This window comes from Octodon degus, unplaced genomic scaffold (assembly GCF_000260255.1).
Source record: "Octodon degus isolate 3935 unplaced genomic scaffold, OctDeg1.0 scaffold00054, whole genome shotgun sequence".
NCBI lineage: Eukaryota > Metazoa > Chordata > Mammalia > Rodentia > Octodontidae > Octodon > Octodon degus.
Window position 1 is genome coordinate 11,842,958 of NW_004524630.1, and position 20,750 is coordinate 11,863,707.

The window sequence follows — 20,750 nt, forward strand, 5'->3', positions numbered from 1 at the left end:
GAGGAGGCAGCAGCTGCCCGGCTCAGATGCCCCTGCAGCCTTGGCCTCACACACCAGCAGCACCAGCTGCTCATATCCTAAACCAGCTCCGGTAAATGTTCCTCATCCGCCAATAGGGAAATTCCAACAACTCTCCGAAGGTTTTCCCAAAGCTAAATTTCCTGAATTTTCCCAAGCACTTAGTTTAACAAACATTTCCATTGGGTTTTTAGCTTCAGAGTAAGGACTGGTAGAATTCTTCTTGGGAGAATTCAGATCAACTCAACAGCCCTATTTATGTTAACTGGACCCCATGGCACTTTTCCATTGCCTATTAAACTATGGACACTAATCCTGACTGCAGTTATTGTAGTCTAAACAGCGCTGAACACTATATGCAAATACATATGCAAATTCTATATACATTAAAAAAAAAATATTTTTTTCCTCAAGCTGCTTTCCCTCCCCCTCTCTTGCTTCAGTGGGAGTAAATACACATTATTTTCATTTGGTTTTTACCAACTTGATGAGCTAAGTGGAAGGAGTGCTGGGGGCCACTTACCTTTAACTAAGCACACCACAGTCTCCCACCCCTCTATTTGGGGTGCTAGGTGTGGAACTCAGACCCCCAGGCTTGCCAGGTCGGTGCCTCACCACTGAGCCCCAGTCCTCCCCACCTTTAATCCACACTGTACAGTTTTATTTTTTTAAACAGCCCTTGGTTCATTAGCCCATTAGAGTCACACAAATAGGGACTATGCCTTTGAGGAGTTCTTAAGCTATCATTAAAACAAAATACACCAAAACATGGGCCCTTAAGTGAACCCAGTGATAAAAAGGCGAGGCAGAGTAACTGGACATGCTTTGGTTTCTGAATCCTGTTTGGTTTCCATGGTAGCACATGGTCATAGGGGGGATCTGAGTGCAATGGTCACTGCAGCAGACCTAGAGGCACCCTAGTGCCCTGATTTTGTAGGCAGGTGACTGAAGAATGGACAAAAGAGACGTTCCAGGCACAGTGAGAAAGATGACATGAACTTCGTGAACTTAGAACATGCTGGCAAGAAGTGCAGTCTTTAACAAAGAAAATAATAATGAGCAATCATAAATCAGGTGAGTATTCACTGTTTTCTGTTTCATGGGTAGTGACATATTTGTCTCGAGCAGGCCAGCTGTTTCAGCCAAGTTTCCCTTGTGACCACCAAGAGCATGTGCGAGATAGCTGGCCAAAAGGAACAGCTCAACTCGGGGTCAATATACAGAGTTTTCCTTTGTGTGAAGTTAACAGGCCCACTTTTTAACCCTGTGAGTGCTGTGATTGTTAAAAACTTAGCTAATCCTTCCTGAGTGGTGTCATATAATGTTTGATATATGATTTTTAAATGTAAGTAGGTCAACATGCTGGCTTTCTACAGGAAACATCTTAATATGTACCCCATTATGGGAAAAAGAACAAAATCTGCCTACTTGATAGCACAGTGCTCTGAGGTCCTCGGGAGATAGGAAATGAAAGATGAAGTTGAGTCATGACTTACATCAGGTCAGGGCGGTATCTGTGGATGATTGCGCACAGGGCCAGGCCACTTTTCCAAGACATAGTAAGATCTGTCACATTTACTCCTGCATAACCATCCGTCTGTCTTTGGCACCAGCCCAGCAGTTTGCTGGAACGAGCTACAGATTCTAGAATGAGAACAATTATTATTGGTTATCTTTTTTTTTTTTAACGTACTTGACACCAGGTCTCACTACGCAGCCTGGACTTGTAGTGATCCTATTTTCAGCCTCCCCAGCACTGGGATTATAGGTGTGCAACAGCACACCCAGTCTCGGTGGCTGACTCAGTGCACCCAGGGGTGGGGCTGGTGTGGTATGTGGTGCCAGAGATTGAACCCCAATCCCTGCGCTTCCCTAAGCAGGCACTTGGTCCACTGAGCTATCTCGCCAGCCCTGAGAACAATTATTATTGGAAGTGTGCTTACCTAGTAAGGTTGATACAAGATCTTTGCAGTATATATAACCAGTTTGAAAAATTACTAAAGGTAGGACAAAACAGCCATGACAAGCTTTCAAAATAAAATGTTGATGAGTGAGGCTGTGTGGCTGGTATTCTGATAATCTAATTTTATTTTACTTTTGTATTTTAAGGAAGGGTCTACAAGGTGTTCAGGGTCTCACTACAAGATTAGACTCAGTGATCCACTTGTCTACAGCCTCCCAAGTGCTGGGATTATAGGCATGTGCCACCATACCTAGTCTCAATTGCAGTCTTCGGGCTGGTGAGATGGCTCAGTGGTCTAAAGCACCTACTTAGAACAAGCTTAGCAAAGCACAGGGACCGTGGTTCAATCCCCCAGCACCACATGCCAGCCCCGCCCCCTGGTGGGCTGAGCTGGCCACACACACACACACACACACACACACACACACACAAATAAAATATTTTTTAAAAAAATTGCAGTCTCAGCGTGCCTGGGGGCGGGGCTGGCATGGCAGGCCTGGGGATCGAACCCCTGGCCCCTGCTCCTGCTTGCAGGAGCTTTAATCTGCTGAGCTATTTGGCCAGCCCTGATAATCTAACTTTAGATACCAATTTATCCAGATTCTAAGATCCATCTCTGAACAGACTGGTATCCCACAACTGAGAGACACAGACTTGCTCCTACTAAAGCCGTGTGTGCCTGCAGCACTCCTAGAAGCTGTGGAGATGGGGGCGTGCCACCTCTGAGCTGCCTTCCTCGCTATATGACCCTCGGACTTCCCTGGAGAGCTGCTTGGCAAGTGCCTGAGGAAGCCTGTTCCTCCAAAGCAACACAAGAAGATCAGATTAGAAAAGGTTCCATTCTACCCAGCAGCCATTCTATCTAGCAGCATCTTAACCTGCAAGCAAACCAAGCCTTGCTCCCACGCTTCCCAGGGAACCAAGCAGTCTTCAAGTGAGGAAGCTGCATGTTATGCTGACCAGGCAATGAGGCCCAGACCAGAACAACCCCCTATGCCAGTGTGGCACACTGTATTATAAGTGATCATATAGGGCTGGGGAGATAGCTCAGCTGTCTAAGCGCCTGCCTGGCAAGCACAAGGACCCGAGTTCGATCCCTAGTACCATATGCCATGCTGACCCTGAAACTATCTGTAACAAATAAATAAATAAAAATTTAAAAAAATAAAATAAAATAAATGATCATATAAGAAACCAAACGGGCCTACTGTATCCTTAGTTTCTTCTAGGACCAAGCAGCCTTGCATCAGAAGAGCTCTGATATGGATCATTTAACATGATCTGTGAATTCCTACTTACATCCAACAAAGTCTGTTCCTTTCCCTCAGGCAGCTGAAAATATTTAGCTTTGCACTAAGTCGTTCAGTAATTTGTGAACATAAGGTAAAAACAGAGCATCATGAAAACCCCTTGATGTCCTTTACTGTGGACTTGTGCTCTGAGACTGCACATAAAACCACTCCTGATGCCATCTCTTGGCTCAGACACCAACTGGATTCAGCTGCTTCCCAAGCCTGTGCAGTCATCTATCCCATATGTCCCGGGCAACATCGGTGTTTCAGGCCCCAAACTAGTGACAGTGAACAAGATAAATTCTCTGGTTTCAAGGAGATGACATACCAGTGAAAAAAGATGAAAATGTTTCCAACTGCTCGCTGACTCTCATATCCACTTTGACACCCCAAAAGCGTATCACATTTAAAATGTCCGAAATGGAGCTCACACCTTCTCAGCCTCCCACTTCCCTGTTTAGACTGATACACACCAACACAAATCCATTCCTGCCCCAAAGCAATCTCCTGCCAATGCCTATCAGTTCCGACTTCTTAATATTCTCTCTCACATAATTAATGATGCCAGTGACAAAACCGCCGTTGTCACCGGCAGCCCACTAGATGCCGGGCACAGTAATCAGCACCACATCCACGTCACAGAACCCTCATGATCACCATGTAAGCGAGGTGCTGTCACTCGCGTTTCAAAGATAAGGGAACCAAAGGTCAGGGCTGCGCACTAGCAAGGAGCCCGACATGCAGGGATCTCTGAGTACTTTCCAAATGCCAGCGCTGGGGCTGGACTCCTAGCCCCGAGTCTGAGTCCCTCTGTGACCCACTGCCTCTTCCCTCCTCTCCCAGCAGCTCAGGACAAGATTCAGGCCTTCACCACCTGCAGTTTGACTACTGCAAGGCGTTTCTAACTCATCTCCCTCCACCTGCACCTTTCCCTTCTCCAGCCCACCTCCATGGAGCTGACCAGGCATACTCAATGTCACTCTCCTTTTTTTTTTTGGTGGAACCAGGGATTGAACTCAGGCCCTTGCGCTTGCCAGGGAAGTGCTTATTCCACTGAGCCATCTCCCCAGCCCCTGTCACTCTCCTTTCAAAAACCATCTTCATGGTCAAGCAATGGCCATGACAGCCTCATGGCTGACACTGACAAAGGATCTACAAAGTACAGTACAGGGCTACAGGATAAATCCTGAGAGTACTTGACTGACCTTATCAGATACAAAAGTTACACTTCTTGTTATATAGGTTTTGCTTTATCTTGGTCTTAACCATCCAGCAGAAAAGTATAAAAACAAGGTATATAAAGTAAATCCATATCAATATGATGAGCTGTAAAAGACTCAAGTCAGTAACTTCTGAGGATAACCCACTAACATTATAGACTGCTAGATAGTTTAGCTGAATTCAAACACCTATAGTATTTAGATGCCAATAGAATATCCACCTCTGACAGGACCAAAAAAAAAAAAAGGGATACAAAGGAAAGATCATTTTGTATTTATACATACAAAATAGGATAAATATACAGCTACTTTCACTTAATTTAATGAAAAGAAAGAGGTGTACTAATAGTGTTTGGACAGGAAATCCTGTCTGCTTCCTGTACTATGGATAACCACTAAGAAAATAACAATGTACAATGTATTGATTATTGAAACTGTCCTATTAATCAGCTTTGAAACTGTAAAAAAAAAAATTTTCAGGGGTCCTTAAATACACACTAAATATGGACTGGCCTTTCACCTTTGTAATATACAACGGCAATGTCACATTACCCAAATAAATACCACAAATTCTACAAGTCTTCCCCCCAAACTCTGAGCATGCATGTCCTCTGGAGCTTACACTCTTCTGTCTCCGGCATCTGTATCCAACTTACCCCCCTCCCTTTTTTTGTGTCACTGGGGATTGAACTGAGGACCTTGCGTTTGCCAGGCAGACGCTTATGCCATTGAGCTATATCCCCGGCCCCCCAACTTACCCCTTTATCCTCATAACAGAGGTCATTTTTCCTTGCGTGGTCCTGCCTTGTGTACTGTGGGAGGATTAGTAGCATCCCTACATTCCCCACTAAATGACAGCGACAACCTCCCTAAGTCATGACAATCAAAAATTTCCCCAGAGCAACCAAACATGCCCTGGAAGGCAACCACCCAGCTCGAGGACCACTGGCTTTGGAGTGCTATGATGGTGCAGGCTTCTCTCAACATGGTGCCTGCCGCTCAGACAGCCACCAGCGGAGAACTCACCGTTGCGGGTCAGTTTGGGAGTAGTTCGGGAATTCACTAGGTTCTCCATTTCCAGATGAATATCTTTTGTTTCTCCAGTATCATATAAATGGCGCACCTGGAAGAAAGTTGAAAAACTGAAAGGACAGAAAAATCAAACACAAAGGTACACATTTTTTTCTAAAAGCAGGATGACAAAGATGAAAGGCTAGAGAAACAGGTTGGTTAAAGTCTGTATTTTTTGTGGTGCTGGGTGGGGGTGGTGTTGAACCCAGAAACTTAGCATGCTCTACACCCCTGAGCTACACAGCCAGCGCCACGGCAAGGCTTATAATAGAAGCTATAATGGTGACCTTTAATGTGTTCCTGCCGCCTTGAACCACAGAGAGAGCAGGCATGGCCATCCCACTGGGCTGTCCACACCAAGCAGTAGGACTGTCCGGTGCCACCTGATGGGACAGTTGTGTGCAGCTGAGCTGAGACAATCATGCAAATCACAGCAAATCAACAGCAAGACATGCAAATTATATCCCCTTCACAAATGTGCTAAGTCCTTCATGAAATGATGTAGGTTATAAGAAAACAAACACTAACTACACAACATTGTGTTAAAAGTGATGTAGTCAGCCATGGAGGGCCTTCCTGACAGTCTCCATAGGACAAGTACGGCTTCCTATGAACCACAGATTTTACCAACATAGACACAGAAGCCCAAAGGGTCAAACTGCAGGTGGAAGGCAAATGAAACATTAAGCCCTGGGTCCAGTGCGGGCCCGTGTGTGATCTTCTGCTAGCCATTCACAACACGCTGCCTTTATCACTCCATGTATTGATGGAAAGTACCAATAATCCACAGACAGACTTAGATTTCTGAAAGTGTATATGCGAAGGCATATGAGACTACTAAACATATGTATGGAAAATGCCAACATAGTTACAACAACATCAGAGCTCTGCTCAGTTCTGACAACAGACCCCCACGTACATAACCAACTAGTAGGCTCTTACCTGGCCGGGCCGGAGGAAGTTGACATTGATATTGGGATACCTGGTGACAGGGTTGATGCTATATTGGCTGAAATTTTTGCTCACATTCTCAGGGGTGGTCTGAGGCAGCAACCTGTAAATGCTTTCCCTGCAAAAATATCCACAACGCACTCAGAGCAGCAAGGAGCAGCACGCATACCTCCCTCTCTTCATGTAAGACTTCTGATTTGACAGCCTACCAACTATCTGAGACAAGCAAGACTGATCTTCAGCCTTGACACGCTTCCTGTAATCCCACACAGGCTGCAGCCGCCCCATGGACCCTCAGTGATTCCACTGGCCCCGGGTCAGCTGAGAGCTAGCAAGAAGGGCAAAGACAACGCTACACGCAGTGACACAGGCCTGGCTTTCACTTGCAAAGCAACCACTGCGGCTGCATTTTGAGTTATCCAAGAACTCCAATTTTTATTTCTAAAGAAAAAAAAAATCACAGATGACAAAAGAACTTGCTACCACATTTAGCCAAAACACTTTAAAGAACAGATTTGAAATGGTATCAACTATCAGTTTCATCTGGGAAACTATCTGTCTAATTCACTTGGTCAAGGTGTTAAGTTCTTTATCAGTAAGAAAATCTGAGAGTTTTGACTTCAAAACATCCGACATTTAGGGGTTTAATAAATGTTTATACAGAGTTTAGGGTTTTCCTCTGAACTAGTCACTTTTAATTTCCTATGCTAGCAAGTCCCCACTATCACACTGATTTTATCAGTATAAGTCTTCTTGGTTGAAAGAAAAGAAGATCTGATTTGCCATTTTCATGTATCTGATGTAATTATAAAGCAATCAGAAAAAAAAAAAGGAAAAAAAAAAGAATCAGATACCACTGTTCAATGGAATAAAAAATTGAGATGTTATTTGTCACTATAAATTCCCTTTTTTACCTTTTTGAATTTTAGAGGATCTTGCTATGTAATCCAGGCCAGCCTTAAACTCATAGTAATCCTCCTGCCTCAGCCTCCCAAGTGCTGGAATTATAGGTGTGTGCCACTGTGTCCAGCATAAATCCCATTTAGAAAGCGAGATTAGAGGCTGTATGGCCTCATAAGAGTCCGCCCTGTGTTCTCCAGGGTGTACTTTTATTTTAGTTTTTCCTCTTTTATTTGGCCAAGCTTGCTCTGCAGAGCCAGCTTTCCCCTCACTCTTCACTTTTCTTTTTCAAATAAACTTAGACACTGAGAAGGAGGAGAGGAAGGGGTGAAGGAAGAGGGAGGGAGAAAGAGGTAGGAAGAAAGGAAGGAAGGAAGGAAGGAAGGAAGGAAGGAAGGAAGGAAGGAAGGAAGGAGGCAGGCAGGCAGGCAGGCAGGCAGAGGGAGAGAGACAGAGAGAGACAGAGAATATATAAGTGCTAGCCTGGCAAGCACAAGGTCCCAAGTTCAATCCCTGGGACCAAAGAAAAAAGAAAGAAAGACAAGAAAGAAAGGAAGAGAGGGATCAGAGGAGAGCAGACAGATAATCCAGGCTTCTATGATTTCAGGAAATGCTAAGGGAGAGCCCGGCTGCCCAGGAGCAGCCACCCCTCCTTCCGGTCCTCTCCGAGGAGCCACGGCTTCTCCCCTTACCTCTCGGCCAGGACTTCCAGGGGGCTGGCTCCTAGAGACCAGCTTCGTACCATCCAGGCAGAGTCCATAGCAGCGAGGAAGCCCCGGGCTATTCCTGTTCCCATTGGCCAGAAAGGCTGCAGGCAAGACATAACATAGAGTTCAAAATAGTCATCTTTTAAAAGAGGGAGGCGAAAGAACAAAGAAAGAATTTGCTAATGACAGTAGAGCCTGGCTACTGTTTGGACCCTGGACTCCTGTAGTTCACAAACTGAGAGCCGGCAGGGCATCAACGTCACAGGAGTTCCACTCTCTCATCAAGCCGGGGTTGCCAGGGCCTGCTGGCCTTCCTCTCCTGACTGGCGTGACCCCGGCGGGGAGCTCCTCAGGCTGCAGACCCTCACCTCTCACCGGGCTACCCAGACACGCTCTTCACTCCAACCCTCCCCACAAAGCCCTGCGACCCAGTACGTACCTCTAGGAGGCTGTCCCCAACCAGGGCCACTAGTAACTGGTGACCGTTCTGCTCCCGCACCAAGGCAGCATTCTCAGAGGCGTACATGCATGTGAAATCAAACATGGCCACGTCGGGCTGCCCGTAGTGGTTAATGGCAAAGTCTAGAGAAGGCAGCTGCTGCTGGGTGGAGAAGTCCGCTGCCTCCCGTGCGTAGTTCAGCAGGGCTTCCTGGTCCACATTCTCCCGAGAAAGCAAGAGTTCGGTGTCAGTGTAATCCTGGCCAGAGAGAGAAGATGCACAGGATGGAACAGCCCAGGCAGGGACTGACTGGCAAGGCCAGCCAGGACCACGTGGTGTGTGGCAGATATATCTATTTTTGCAGCTTTCTTATTCCAAAAACTGAACCTTTTACACAGATTAAAAAGAAAAAATGCTGGACCATTTTTACATAGAATTGGCTGCCTAAAATCAGTCCTAGCCTTGATTTTACTTGGAGCAAGGCACTGCTCCTAGATCGTGGCCAAATTGCTTCACAGCGTTGTTCCCATGTGAAATAAAATCATGCACATGCTGGTACTCTACAGAAAGGGCACTTCATGGTCTATGTGTACCAACTGCACAATCATCTTTTGGATGATTATGGTAGCTGTAGGCTGCTGGGACCACAGGAAACAGCCTTGGGTGGCTCATGACACCCCAAGGAAGAATGTGGCAACGGGGGCCAAAAGGATATAAGAACACGAGCCACAGCAGTCACGCAAGACGTGGCAGGATACATTGAAAATGGTTTTCAGAGTTAGATAAAAGAGTCTGCAAGGCTGTACAGAACTCACCAATTAAGAAAATGAAGGTCAGAGAAAAAAGGCTGTCACTGGGCATAGCGGTACACACCTATCATGCCAGCGGGAGGCTGAGGTAGGAGGAACGTCATGACATCAAGCCCAGCCTGAACTATGTAGTGGAGTCCTGGCTTGGAAAAATAATAAAAGCTTTCCACACAGGATGGCAAAACTCCTTTCCTGATTTGGAGGTTCCCTGCACTGAGCTAAGCCTTTGTTCTCCTAAGTGTGGCCTGCGGTTCCAAGTGCCGCCCACAGTACTTTCAGCTACAACTACAAGATGTCAAAAGCAAAACACAAACACTCGTGTGGGTCCTGGAAACTGTTTGTTCAACATTAAGTGGCCATAATGGTTTTAGAATTTAGTTATACACACAGAAGGTGCTGCCCCCGCCCCCTACAAAAATAAACCTGGAGTAGAAGTAAAGGGTAATGAATAAGAGTAGATTTTGGCATTCTAAACTACTCTTATCTCATTTCGGTCCTAAACCACAGCTCTGCCAAGACAGTACACTTAAGTCTTAACTTGGTCCTATGGCAGCCCAAGTGCTTCGTGCTGACCTTGTGCTCAGTGACGGCGATGAAGAGCAGCAGATAATGAACAAGCCCACTCTGAAGCTGCGAGCCAAGTGCATCTAGCTTTTGTTTCCACAGAAAGGGCTAAGTAAGCCGCTCTGTCCCGTTGCTCCCGTCATACACAGGACCTCTATGCCGAGGGAGACACGGGGCTCACGGGTGGGAGGGAGACTCCTGTTCCAAGCACGTGCTCCTCAGCCTGCTCCCCGCTCTGTCCTCACATAAGGCAACAGTGTGACTCGGACTAAATGATGATTCACGGTCGTCTTGCAGACAAAGGGCTCCCTGAGATCCACCATCTGATGGTGCTCTCTGCCTCATCTCATGGGGACAGCAACGCTCATATTCAGACAATGAGACCCGAGGCCGCTCCTGAAGGAGCCCCCACCCCCACCCCATCCACCCTGGGAGTCTCCGACTTCAGAAAATCAACTCAGGGCGGAACCTACACTCATCACCCAGAAACAGCTGGGATGAGCCTGCCTTGTGGTTGAGTCAGAAAGATCGCTGGCCCTCCAACAACAAAATCCACAGTAAAACTAGAGCCACCGTCAGCCTGCCGTAAGTAGCAACCCTTGCCTCTGGCTCAGATTCTCTTCTTGCTATCGCCGCCTCCCAATAAAGAGTACCCACTCACCAACTAGTAACCGGTCATGTATGAAATTCTCTATCCCCACAAACCAAGACGCCTAAAATTACACTGAATCTGTGCACACGACATACCTTGAGTCTTGCTTTGCAATAATCTGACAGTAAGGGGAGTGGGTTGGGGTTTTCTTGAAACAGTGTTTACTCTGTTGATAATTGTTGAAGTAGAAGGATGACACTCAAGTTCAGCAGACCTCTCCACTTCTACTTGCAATTATAATAAATATTATATAATGATACACTTTTCTCAAACATGATATTTTCCAAAACTATACTAAATAAAATAAACAATTTCTAGGTATCTTCAGTGCTCATTTTCATTCCTTTGCAGGAAAAACCCATCAGCTAATAAAACTCTTTCTCTTGGTGATCACATTAACTAGGTCAACAAATAAGTGGCTTGAAAGAAACCCGTTGCTCACATGCAGTATCACCCCTTTGTCCAGTAAACTCTGCTTTTTGGCTGTCATAACGAAATAGTGTGTGTCATCTTTGTAGTAAACGATGTTCTCCAAGTCAATACCTGTGAACAGAAAACAAATGTATGTGTAAAGAGTTTGCTGACTTCGAGGCTTCAGGGCAGCCAGAAGATTGTACTTGGGTCTGCAGAGATAGCGCTGGAAAACTCTAGGCGGGAAAGATGTCTAGCTCAGATTCTAATTTCTTGCACATTTAGTTCCTGAAAACAAGAAAAGCTTTGTTTCTCTTTGTTCTGTCTTGTAATTCATATAACACCTTAAGTTATCCAGAAAACAATAATCAAAAGTAAATAAAAATATGACAAAAACAGAACAAAAGCAAGGCTAACCTGTGCAAGAGGATATGGATTACTTAACAGGCTAAAGCTATTCAGAGGGCTGGGGCGATAGCTCAGTGGAGTAATAAGTGTTTGCCTGGCAAGTGCAAGGTCCTGAGTTCGAGCCCTGGTACCAAAAAAAAAAAAAAAAAAAGCAAAGCTGTTCAGCAGTCATCAAGAAAGCCAGAGGGGGCCAGTGAGATAGCCCAGCCATCTAAAGCACCTACTTAGGCAAACGCAGGTGCTGTGGTTCGATCCTGGGTACCACATTCTATGCCAGTCCTGCCCCCAGGGTGGGCTGAGCTGGACACACACACACAAAAAAAAAAAAAAGAAGGAAGAAGGAAGAAGGAAGAAGGAAGAAGGAGGAAGGAGGAAGGAGGAAGGAGGAAGGAGGAAGGAGGAAGGAGGAAGAGGAAGAGGAAGAGGAAGAGGAAGAGGAAGAAGAAGAAGAAGAAGAAGAAGAAGAAGAAGAAGAAGAAGAAGAAGAAGAAGAAGAAGAAGAAGAAGAAGAAGAAGAAGAAAGAGGAAAGCAACTAGAGAACTTGTTTACTATATTTTTAAGAACAGGATAAATTATTGGAAAGAAGTCAAGTTCTAGAAAATAGAATAGAAATACATTTTTTGATGCATCTACATATCTAAACTACTTAAAAGCAACCACAGAACCATCTTCCCCTCCATTCTTTCTAGGGCTAGGGATCAAGCGCAGGGCCTTACACGTGTTAGCCAAGCATTCTGCCACTGAGCCACACTCTCAGTGCCACACAACGTCTCATTCCATCTGGCACATGGCTGACTTTTGGGCTCAAACTGGAATTCAGGAAGACTACGTACTTAATACCTAAGGCCAGGTACCCGATAAAACGAGAAGGCTACCAAAAGGCAGGTTGCACTGTAACTTAGCATCACAGGGTAGCGATAAGGGGCTGGAGATGAGTTTGTAAAAGACAGAATGAACACTTAACAAGAAAGTTAAAAAAAAAAAAAAAAAGTACCCTAGAGCTCCCCGTCAGTGCACTGAGCACTGAGAATAGTAGAGTAAGAGATGAACAGTGAGGGAACACTATGCTAACAGAACTTCAGAGTAGAAAGCACACGGCAGACAACCCTGCAGCACCGCCAACACCTCCCACCTGACCCAGCTCTCAGGAGCAAAGCAGCGAGCAGCTACGTCAGTGTCTGTCCTCAGTGCTTAGGAGGCACTGACACTAACCTGTGGCTTCTCGCAATTCCTGGAAAAACTTTTGGTTGAATATAAAGGCCACGCCACTGATCTCCTCCACTTTGGCTTCTGCAGTTGTATTTCGATTAATAAAATTTGCTGTAATGGCAATAGCTAGTTTGCCACGGAATTCTTTGCGACGAAAACCTGGAGGGAGAGAATAATCAGAGGTAGCGACACCGAGATGGAGCAGAGGACTGTTTCCTGTGAGGGGCCTGCTACTGGAGACACCAGGGAAGTTGGGGCATGAGTTCATGGAAAAATTTTAGGGTAGTTGTTCTCCCTCTGAAAATAAGCTGCTTACCCACCAAAACACAGAATTCATCATTGAAGTAAAAATCTCCCACATCAGTAACAAACCACCTGAAGTCTAGATGACCAGAACGTTAATCAGCACTGGAGGAACCATCTAACAAGGGAGGGAAGGGGCTGAGTCAGCTTTTTAACCTGCAGGGTAGATCCTGCAGTATCAGGCCTTCCAGGTCCAGTGCATCTCCTAACAAGAGGGACCCTGTCCGGAGGAAGACTGGCAGGGGTCTGGGCTCTGGGGTCAGGGTCAGGGTCCCCTCTGCCAATGTACCAGACAAAGGGGCGCAAACTAGTACCTTCCAAGGTGTTCCTACGGCCATCTCCACCGATGATCACTTCAAATTCAAACTCAGACACAGGATGAGTTTTGGGGTGCACCAGTGCTCGCCAACCTATCCCTGGAAGCCAGGGGCAAAATGAAGGTCAACTCCAGGCCAAATGCACACCTCTGAGCACTATCTCCAATACTCATGAATACAGACTGCACCAAAACCCAGGCCAGAAACAGTGAGCCAGATAGCAAGGAGCCTTGGAGGGGCTCACACTCTGTCCACCTTCCAGTTCTCTATAGTGTAAATGTCTGAGGGCTCCTCACGAGGCCCAAAGTCCTCCAGAGCGCAGGTGCATGAACAAAGCACACCTTTACCTCCTGCTCCCAACAGCCTGCCGGTTCTGCTTGTTTTCTCCCTTCCTCATCCTCAATCCCATCCAGTGTCCTTTCATGCCTTCTCCATTTGTCTAAGCCAACTTACGTTCATTCTCTTGGTCCTCAGGAGGCTGTACAAGTCCTTGGAATTCTACATTGACATGGATTTCGATGCCCAAGATCAAGGCTACTTTCAAAAGTATGAGCTGGAGCTGACGGATACCTGGGTGAATGAAAAGACAGGTTTGGCAAGGGCACGTGGAGCAGAGGCACCCACTTGCCTCCCTGCCCACAGTCCACTCCAGCGCTCCGAGCCATCTGTACAGGCCTGCCTACCATGCACTAGGTCCTGGGCTTGATCTCCAGCCCAGTATAAACAAGAGAGTGTGGGGGCGGGGGGAGGGGGAGTCTCACAAATAAACCTACATATCAAAGTCTTCTGTAGCGGGAAACATTTTCCGAGTCTTGACCTAGCTACTTCTTTTTTAGGGTAAATGTAAACCTGTAGAAGAGATGTTCTAGACTCACGGGAAGTACATCCTCAGCTCTGGAGTGGGGTACTCTAAACCCAAACTTCAGAGACACGCTGGACTGTGGCCAACAGGAGACTCCCTTTCCTCTTCCCTGGTCCAGCAAGAGCTACCACTACCAGCAGTAGCTACAGTGCTGACAGGACACAGTCCGGCTGCGAGACCCAGGGAGGCAGGCCCATAGGCATGTGTTCCACAGCTCCGCACGACGGATGCCATCACGCTGCTTCCATCCAGCCACCTCATGCATGCAGGGCAGCTGCAAAAGCCTGACTGCACACACTCCTACCAAGTGAGCGGGGGAAACATAGCCCTACCACGCCCCACCCCTCCCCCTCCCCTCTCCCACAGATCTGCACTGTGCAAACTGAGGCCCAAAGTGATCGAGAATCTCATTTTCCTATCACAGTGAGATCTGCATATTTATTCACTGTCCAGTGAGTCTCTACCTGCTGCTACACATGAGCAACACCAGGTAGAGAGAGAAGTCTAGTCCCTGGTCCAAGACCCTCTTAGGCCCAAAATAAATTCTGTCACACACAAGGGGGATCCAGAGCATGAATTAATGAGCTTCAATCTTCTCTCATGGCCAAGCAAGCCTGTTATCTAGCACAACTAATCTGCCAGGAGCACATGCACGCCCTGCCCGGCCTTCCTTATTTTCCTCAGCTTACCACAACCACCACCCTTCTGAGTCACACTCGCAAAGACTCATTCAGTTGTGTGCTAGCACATGTTTTATTTCTGCAACAACCGTGGGCTCCAAGATGCTTCACAAATTACAGCCTGGCAGAAGGGGAGAGCACTTCCTCTGCCAACGGAATGTGGCAGCTGTCAGCCAGGGCTTAATAAATGGGTACAACCACTTCATAAGAGCAAAAGGTCCCGTGGCTGAATATACTTAGAGAACATAGTTGTAAATACATCTCTGAAGTGCTCGGAACAAAGGTTCCTTGATACAACTTTGTGGAATCATTATTAATAATCAATTTTTTTTTAAAAAAGTGATGTCATAATACAGACATTGACCTGAATTGATTTTCAGGTAGGGCACTTACAGCCACTAAAATGAATCCCTGTCTTCGTTAGTTATATGTACCTCTCCCAGAACAATCTAGCCCTAACTGAGCTTGAAAATGGCATGAAAACGGCCAGAGCTGTTCTGGCTGCAGACGTCACAAGAACCCCCGAACCAGATGGGTCTTGCCGATGACTTGCCACTCATGACCACGCCAGGGCTCTGCTTCCTTTGTAAGCACGGTTTGCTCAGGGCTGCAGCCCACAGCACTTTGCTCCCACGCCAGCAGAGCATCTGAGGGTCCTACTGCAGAGCGCCACGGCCTGCCTGGTTCTGCTTCCGCTGGACTATGCCGCTGGCCTGGTGCCCTGTCCACCCACATGAGTGCTCAAGCATCCCTAAGCCAGGCTCCTAGCACAGGGCACACGCCTGTAGTTCAGAATCCCAGGCTACAGAAGCACTGGTGTGGGTATTTTGACTCCAGGTGGAGTGTGAGTGCGACATGGTAGACACCAACAAGATCAGAAGAAACTGGGCTGCTGAGTAGGAGGAATTCGTCACGTAACTGACCTGCGTCTTGTCTACTGAACAAGCATGCAGGGGTGGAATATTACAGGAGAGCTGGTGTTACTCACTGATATGGTCGATAGCTCCAGCACAGAACTTGCCATAGAACTTTTTGGCACCCAGACCTCGAAGATCATGTATGGTGAAGGGCCAGAGATGCAGGACGTTGTTGCGGGAAAAGGCATCTCGCTTCTCGATAACAACAACCTTGGCTCCCAGTAAAGACAAGTCAATGGCTGTTCGGAGACCACAGGGTCCAGCTCCAATGATGAGACACTGGAAAACACAGCTGCTTCAGGGCAAATGCTACACTTCCCAAAACACAGTTCTAGAGAGAGTTATGATCTCTAACCCTCAATCTCAAAAGCCACTAACTAGGACAATTCTCCTCCTCCCATGAAAATTTCAAACACGCCTTAGTCCCAGGAGAACACCTTCCATGACCTGAGAGAAGCTCATGGTAGCTGTGGGTGGAAAAGACTGAACAGTCAGAGCTACAGGTAAGCCCCACACATGTCTGCCTTGGACAGCCTACATGACCCACAGATCTGCGACATACTTAAATGGGTCCTCATCCCATCAAGTGATTGGAAAACCACATCTAATCTTTTATCAAGAGGCAAGCTTTGTAAAGAGTTCTACCACACAAATGACTCTCAGAGGACAACTTTCCTGACCCAAATTTTCATGTACTGTAAAAGTTTCTAAATCCATCATTTCTAGGCTAACAGTCCAAGGAAATGCTCTTGAAAATCCATGCTCTAGTATTCACCCTAAGGCTAATGGACACTGATCTTAACCAGTTTGTAGTATATGCACAGAAAGAACACGGGCAATATTTGTGGCTCTGCATTCCTATTCTTTTTTTTAATTAAAAAAATATTTATTTATTTTTGTTTATACAGGGTCTTACTATGCAGATCAGACTCATAATCACCCTCCTGTCTCAGCCTCCCCAGCGCTGGAATTATAGGCATGCACCACCATGCCCAGTTTCGGCATATTCCTTACATTCTTAATGAAGTCTAGTACTCGCTCATGAAAGTCATGCCTTGAAATGTTCTGAATATTGCTGATGATGGGCTATTCAGATATAAATCCACTAGGGTAGGTGTCAGGGTATCCATAAAGGGCAAGTTAATGCTCATGAAAAGACAATAATGTAGCTCCACAGTCATTTGCAAATTTGTTTCCTTGCTGGCTTCTTCCAGTTTCTCAGAGATGTTCTTACAAGAAGAGACCCAGGAGTGACACACAACTGTAACCCCAGCACTCAGGAGGCTGAGGCAGACGGACTGTTGCAAGTTCAAGGCCAACCTGAGTTACATAGTGAGTTCAGGACCAACCTGAACTACATAGCAAAACCTCGCCTCAAACAACAGCAGCAAAGGACCTCTCTTTCCACTTTCACCTCTACCCCTACACAGGTAAATGCACATTTCAGGTCCCTGTGGCAGCCCACCTGTCTCATAGTAACCCACTTCTCTACACTGTGAAGAAACCAACAGAAATATTTCAGTTCACATGGTTCCTGCATATGAACCACAACCAGACTTTGGATATAAGGATAAGTTGGTCTGAAGTTCTGGCAAATCCTTACTAGGTACTAGTATGGGACTGGGGTGATGGCTCAGTAGAATAAGTGCTTCCCTGGCAAGCACAAGGGCCTGAGTTCAATCCCTGGTTCCACACACACACACAAAAAAGAGTAGGTACTAGTATGCTAAGAATCACAGGCCACATCCTGATAGGACACCAACAGGGCCTGGCTACATCCCTGATAAGTGACATGCACCCTCCTAACAGAGCCAGGTTCAAAGTATAGTTCTGCCAAAATAAAGACTCTACCTTCCAGGGTCTTCAGTCTTCTTAAATATCTGAAAGTTTGTTCAACATGTAAATACACAGAGGATGCTCAAATAGATCAGGAACAGTCAAATGCACTGTCAAGGATCGACAGTTTCATTGAGGTCTAAGCTTAACTTCCTATGGTAACCCTAGACTCTGCCTGGTTCTTACCCCATCTACTTCCACTCAATACTCCTTTTTTCTTTCCTTTAATTTTCTTGAGACTGGGTCTCACTATGTAGCTAGGGCTGGCCTTGAACTCATTACCATCCTCCTGCCTCAGCTTCCTGAATGCTGGGATTACAGGTATGCGCCATCATGCCTGGCTTACTCGGTCCTTCTGGCTGGCATCTGGTCAAATTCTCATGCCAGGGGACCAAGGGCCCCATGCCAGGGGACCAAGGGCCCCAGAGCAGCTGAGCGCCTACCTTGGTGTTAGTGCATGCCTTCCCCTTCTTGTAGTCTTTGTGACTGCCCCGCTTGTCCAACTTGGCCCAGAGGGCTTTGGCCTTCCAGTAGTTGAGCTTGGACTTGAGCTTGTGGTAGAAGGAGCGGTAGTCCTTGGGCTTCAGCTCCAGGTGGTCGCACAGTTCCTGGAAGGCCTTGAGAGTCCCTTTGCAGGTGGTGGCCTGGACAAACCGGTCAAAGAGGACGTGAGCCTGGTTCACGGCTTCTTGCTTCCTCTCCTCCATGCTTCTGGGGTCTTGGTACGCCTGCAGGGGGCGGTGGGCTGGCTGCTGATCCGCCCGGCACTGTCACCTTAACCTAACAAAAAGAAAGAAAGGCTCAGCATTTCTGTATCTGTAGACACTTTCCAGATTTTTCCAAAGCTCAGTGTTGGGTACTAACACTAATCCATTCAACAGATGTGCACCAGAAGACGCCAGCCCCCGACCCATACACAGGTGGACGCACAAACAAGACAAGTCCTTGCTTGCCAACCCCGAGAATCCCGCAGGTCAGACTGATACATGAACAGAGCATTACAGAGGTGCAGAGAAGAAATTAAGTCACAGGGAGGCAGGATTTCACTCAGGATGCACCTGAGAAGACTCCAGAGTCTTTTAGGATGACGCATGTTAGCTGGGAAGAAGTGCAAGACATGGGAAGAAAAGTAACTGTCAGGCTTGCAAAAGACAAGGATACATCAAAGAGGGGTGCCGGGGAGATAGCTCAGTAGAATAAGTGTGAATAAGTGCTTGCCTGGCAAGCGCAGGGTCCTGAGTTCAATCCCCAGTACCGCAAAAAAAAAAAAAAGAATCAAAGAGAGGGCCAAGCGTGGTGGCACATGCCTGTAATCCCAACAATTAGGAGGCTGAGGCAGGAGGATCCATGTGAGTTCGGGACCACCCTGTGCTACAAAGAGAGCTCAAGGCCAGCCTGGACTGTACACACTGCACAGTGTGACCCCATCTCAAAAAAGACAAAAAAAAAAGGAACATGAGGGACAGGGAAGGAGCGGGCTGGGGACACAGGCCAGCTCTGAGTGCTGCTGGTATTAGGAGTGGTAGGAGAACTGAAAGCAGGAAGGAGCATGCAGAGAGAGAAGCCCTGGGCAGAGAAGATGAGACACAGAGACATGCGATACAGGTCTGAAGGAAAGCAAAGTGCAGTATGATAGGAGTCAGACAAACAGGAAGTGTAGATGAAAAGTCAGCAGGAAGTCAGCTGGTGGGCGACGGTGCACCCTCCTAGGAGGCTGAGGCAGGAGGATGGCAAGGGGAAGGGGGCAGGGCTGTGGAGGGAGTACACACAGGGGAGGTGATGGAGCCATCCCATTTTGCCCGTACTTGGCATGGTATTTGGGAGTACCAACGATGACGCTCACGCCCTCCCCTTATCAGAAATATCCACACATCTGTGTCTTGTGCGCCTGCTGGCCAGAGGCCCACAGGCTGGAGATGGCACTCCCAGGCCATTCATCGCCTCTGTACCACATTTTATTTTATTATCACTATTAGAACTGTATTTTGGAGGTAGCAGGCAAGGGTCCAAAGATCAAAACCAAGCCACAGGAAGAACAGAGCATACTTCTGTGGCAAACGACTGGGTTGGAACTTCTCTTCAAGGGAGCTTATTCCTGGGCCTGAGGGGAGGTGGTAGGAACTACTGACACAGTGCTACAGGGCGCAAAAGCTGGAGGAATCTAATAGGGGAGGCCCCAAGCTCCATATTGAGGATGAGGCCCAGGATTCTGCCCTAAAACTCTGACTTTGGGCAAATTCCTATGCAACAAAACCTGCTATTGTAAAAGAGAAGTAACACCCTGCTCTTCTCCATGCTGTGTCACGGTACTGCATCACTTGGAGACGCATCCTAAGCCTCATGGGAGAAGCAGTAAGGCCAGGAACCGCCTTCCCTCACCTGCGTTCCATGGCAACAGACACTGCTCTTTGGGCACAGGGAGGATGAGTCAGATGGTTAATTCTTTACCTGAAACACACGGACTTGGCTTCTCACCTCAAAACTATTGCTTACTCACCAAGCCCTCTCGGTCCTGGATACTAGAAACTATTGCATGCTGCTAACGCATACGCTCGTCTCCAAATCCATGTGGCCAAGCATCGAGTAAGAAATGGAATTAGAGGGCTGGAAATGGGGTTTGATGGCAGAGCAGCACTTAGATGGCATGCGTGAGACCCCAGCTCTACCCCAGGAGAAAGACCAAGAGAATGAGGTGGGGCAGAAGGAGTGGGGAGAGAGGACTGCTCTTGCAGAGGTGGAAAAAAACTAGATGTGTTTATGTAAAGGCAGAAAAAAGGGTGGCGGGTAACAGTCAATGACTGCGAGTGATGATCCCAGGCAGCATTTGCCACTCCACGGCCCGCGGCCTCTTGCTTTCTGTGTGCAGATCTCAGCAGAATAGACGCGTCATGCAATCCTGACCCCATGCTCCCGTCCTGGGTCTGCAATCAACCCTAAATCCTCCAGGGGCAAAGCCTCTCCTCAGTCCAGACACAGGCCCTGTGATCTACCTCCCCACTTCAAAGATCTCTTGGGCCTTTATTTCCAAGATAAGAGTTTTGCCATGGGAGCTCACATTCGTGTGGCAGTTGTAGCCCACTCTGACACAAATGCTCACGTCCCAAGAACCACCAACTGCTACAGAGAATGTCCAGGTCAACTCCCACCCCAGACAACACCTTCATTAGCAACCACTTCCAATCACTGTGTGGACATAAGGCACTTTCACATGAACAATGTC

The 20,750-nt window shown here is 47.2% G+C and overlaps 1 protein-coding gene across 23 annotated transcripts in view; it reads right to left on the reverse strand.

The window, feature by feature from the left end:
- The window catches only part of Mical3 (microtubule associated monooxygenase, calponin and LIM domain containing 3), a 218,064-nt gene that overhangs the window by 94,617 nt on the left and 102,697 nt on the right, over positions 1-20,750 (reverse strand). For all 23 annotated transcript variants that reach the window (XM_023717698.1, XM_004633390.3, XM_023717717.1 and 20 more), the window contains exons 2-12: positions 17,974-18,310; positions 15,766-15,973; positions 13,689-13,805; positions 13,233-13,334; positions 12,619-12,774; positions 11,029-11,129; positions 8,562-8,819; positions 8,108-8,223; positions 6,507-6,633; positions 5,520-5,616; positions 1,515-1,662 (exon numbers count right to left, since the gene is read on the reverse strand). In XM_023717698.1, coding sequence (XP_023573466.1) covers positions 1,515-1,662; positions 5,520-5,616; positions 6,507-6,633; positions 8,108-8,223; positions 8,562-8,819; positions 11,029-11,129; positions 12,619-12,774; positions 13,233-13,334; positions 13,689-13,805; positions 15,766-15,973; positions 17,974-18,237 — 1,694 coding nt within the window. In that variant the 5' untranslated portion in view covers positions 18,238-18,310. The remainder of the gene's footprint in view (positions 1-1,514; positions 1,663-5,519; positions 5,617-6,506; positions 6,634-8,107; positions 8,224-8,561; positions 8,820-11,028; positions 11,130-12,618; positions 12,775-13,232; positions 13,335-13,688; positions 13,806-15,765; positions 15,974-17,973; positions 18,311-20,750) is intronic.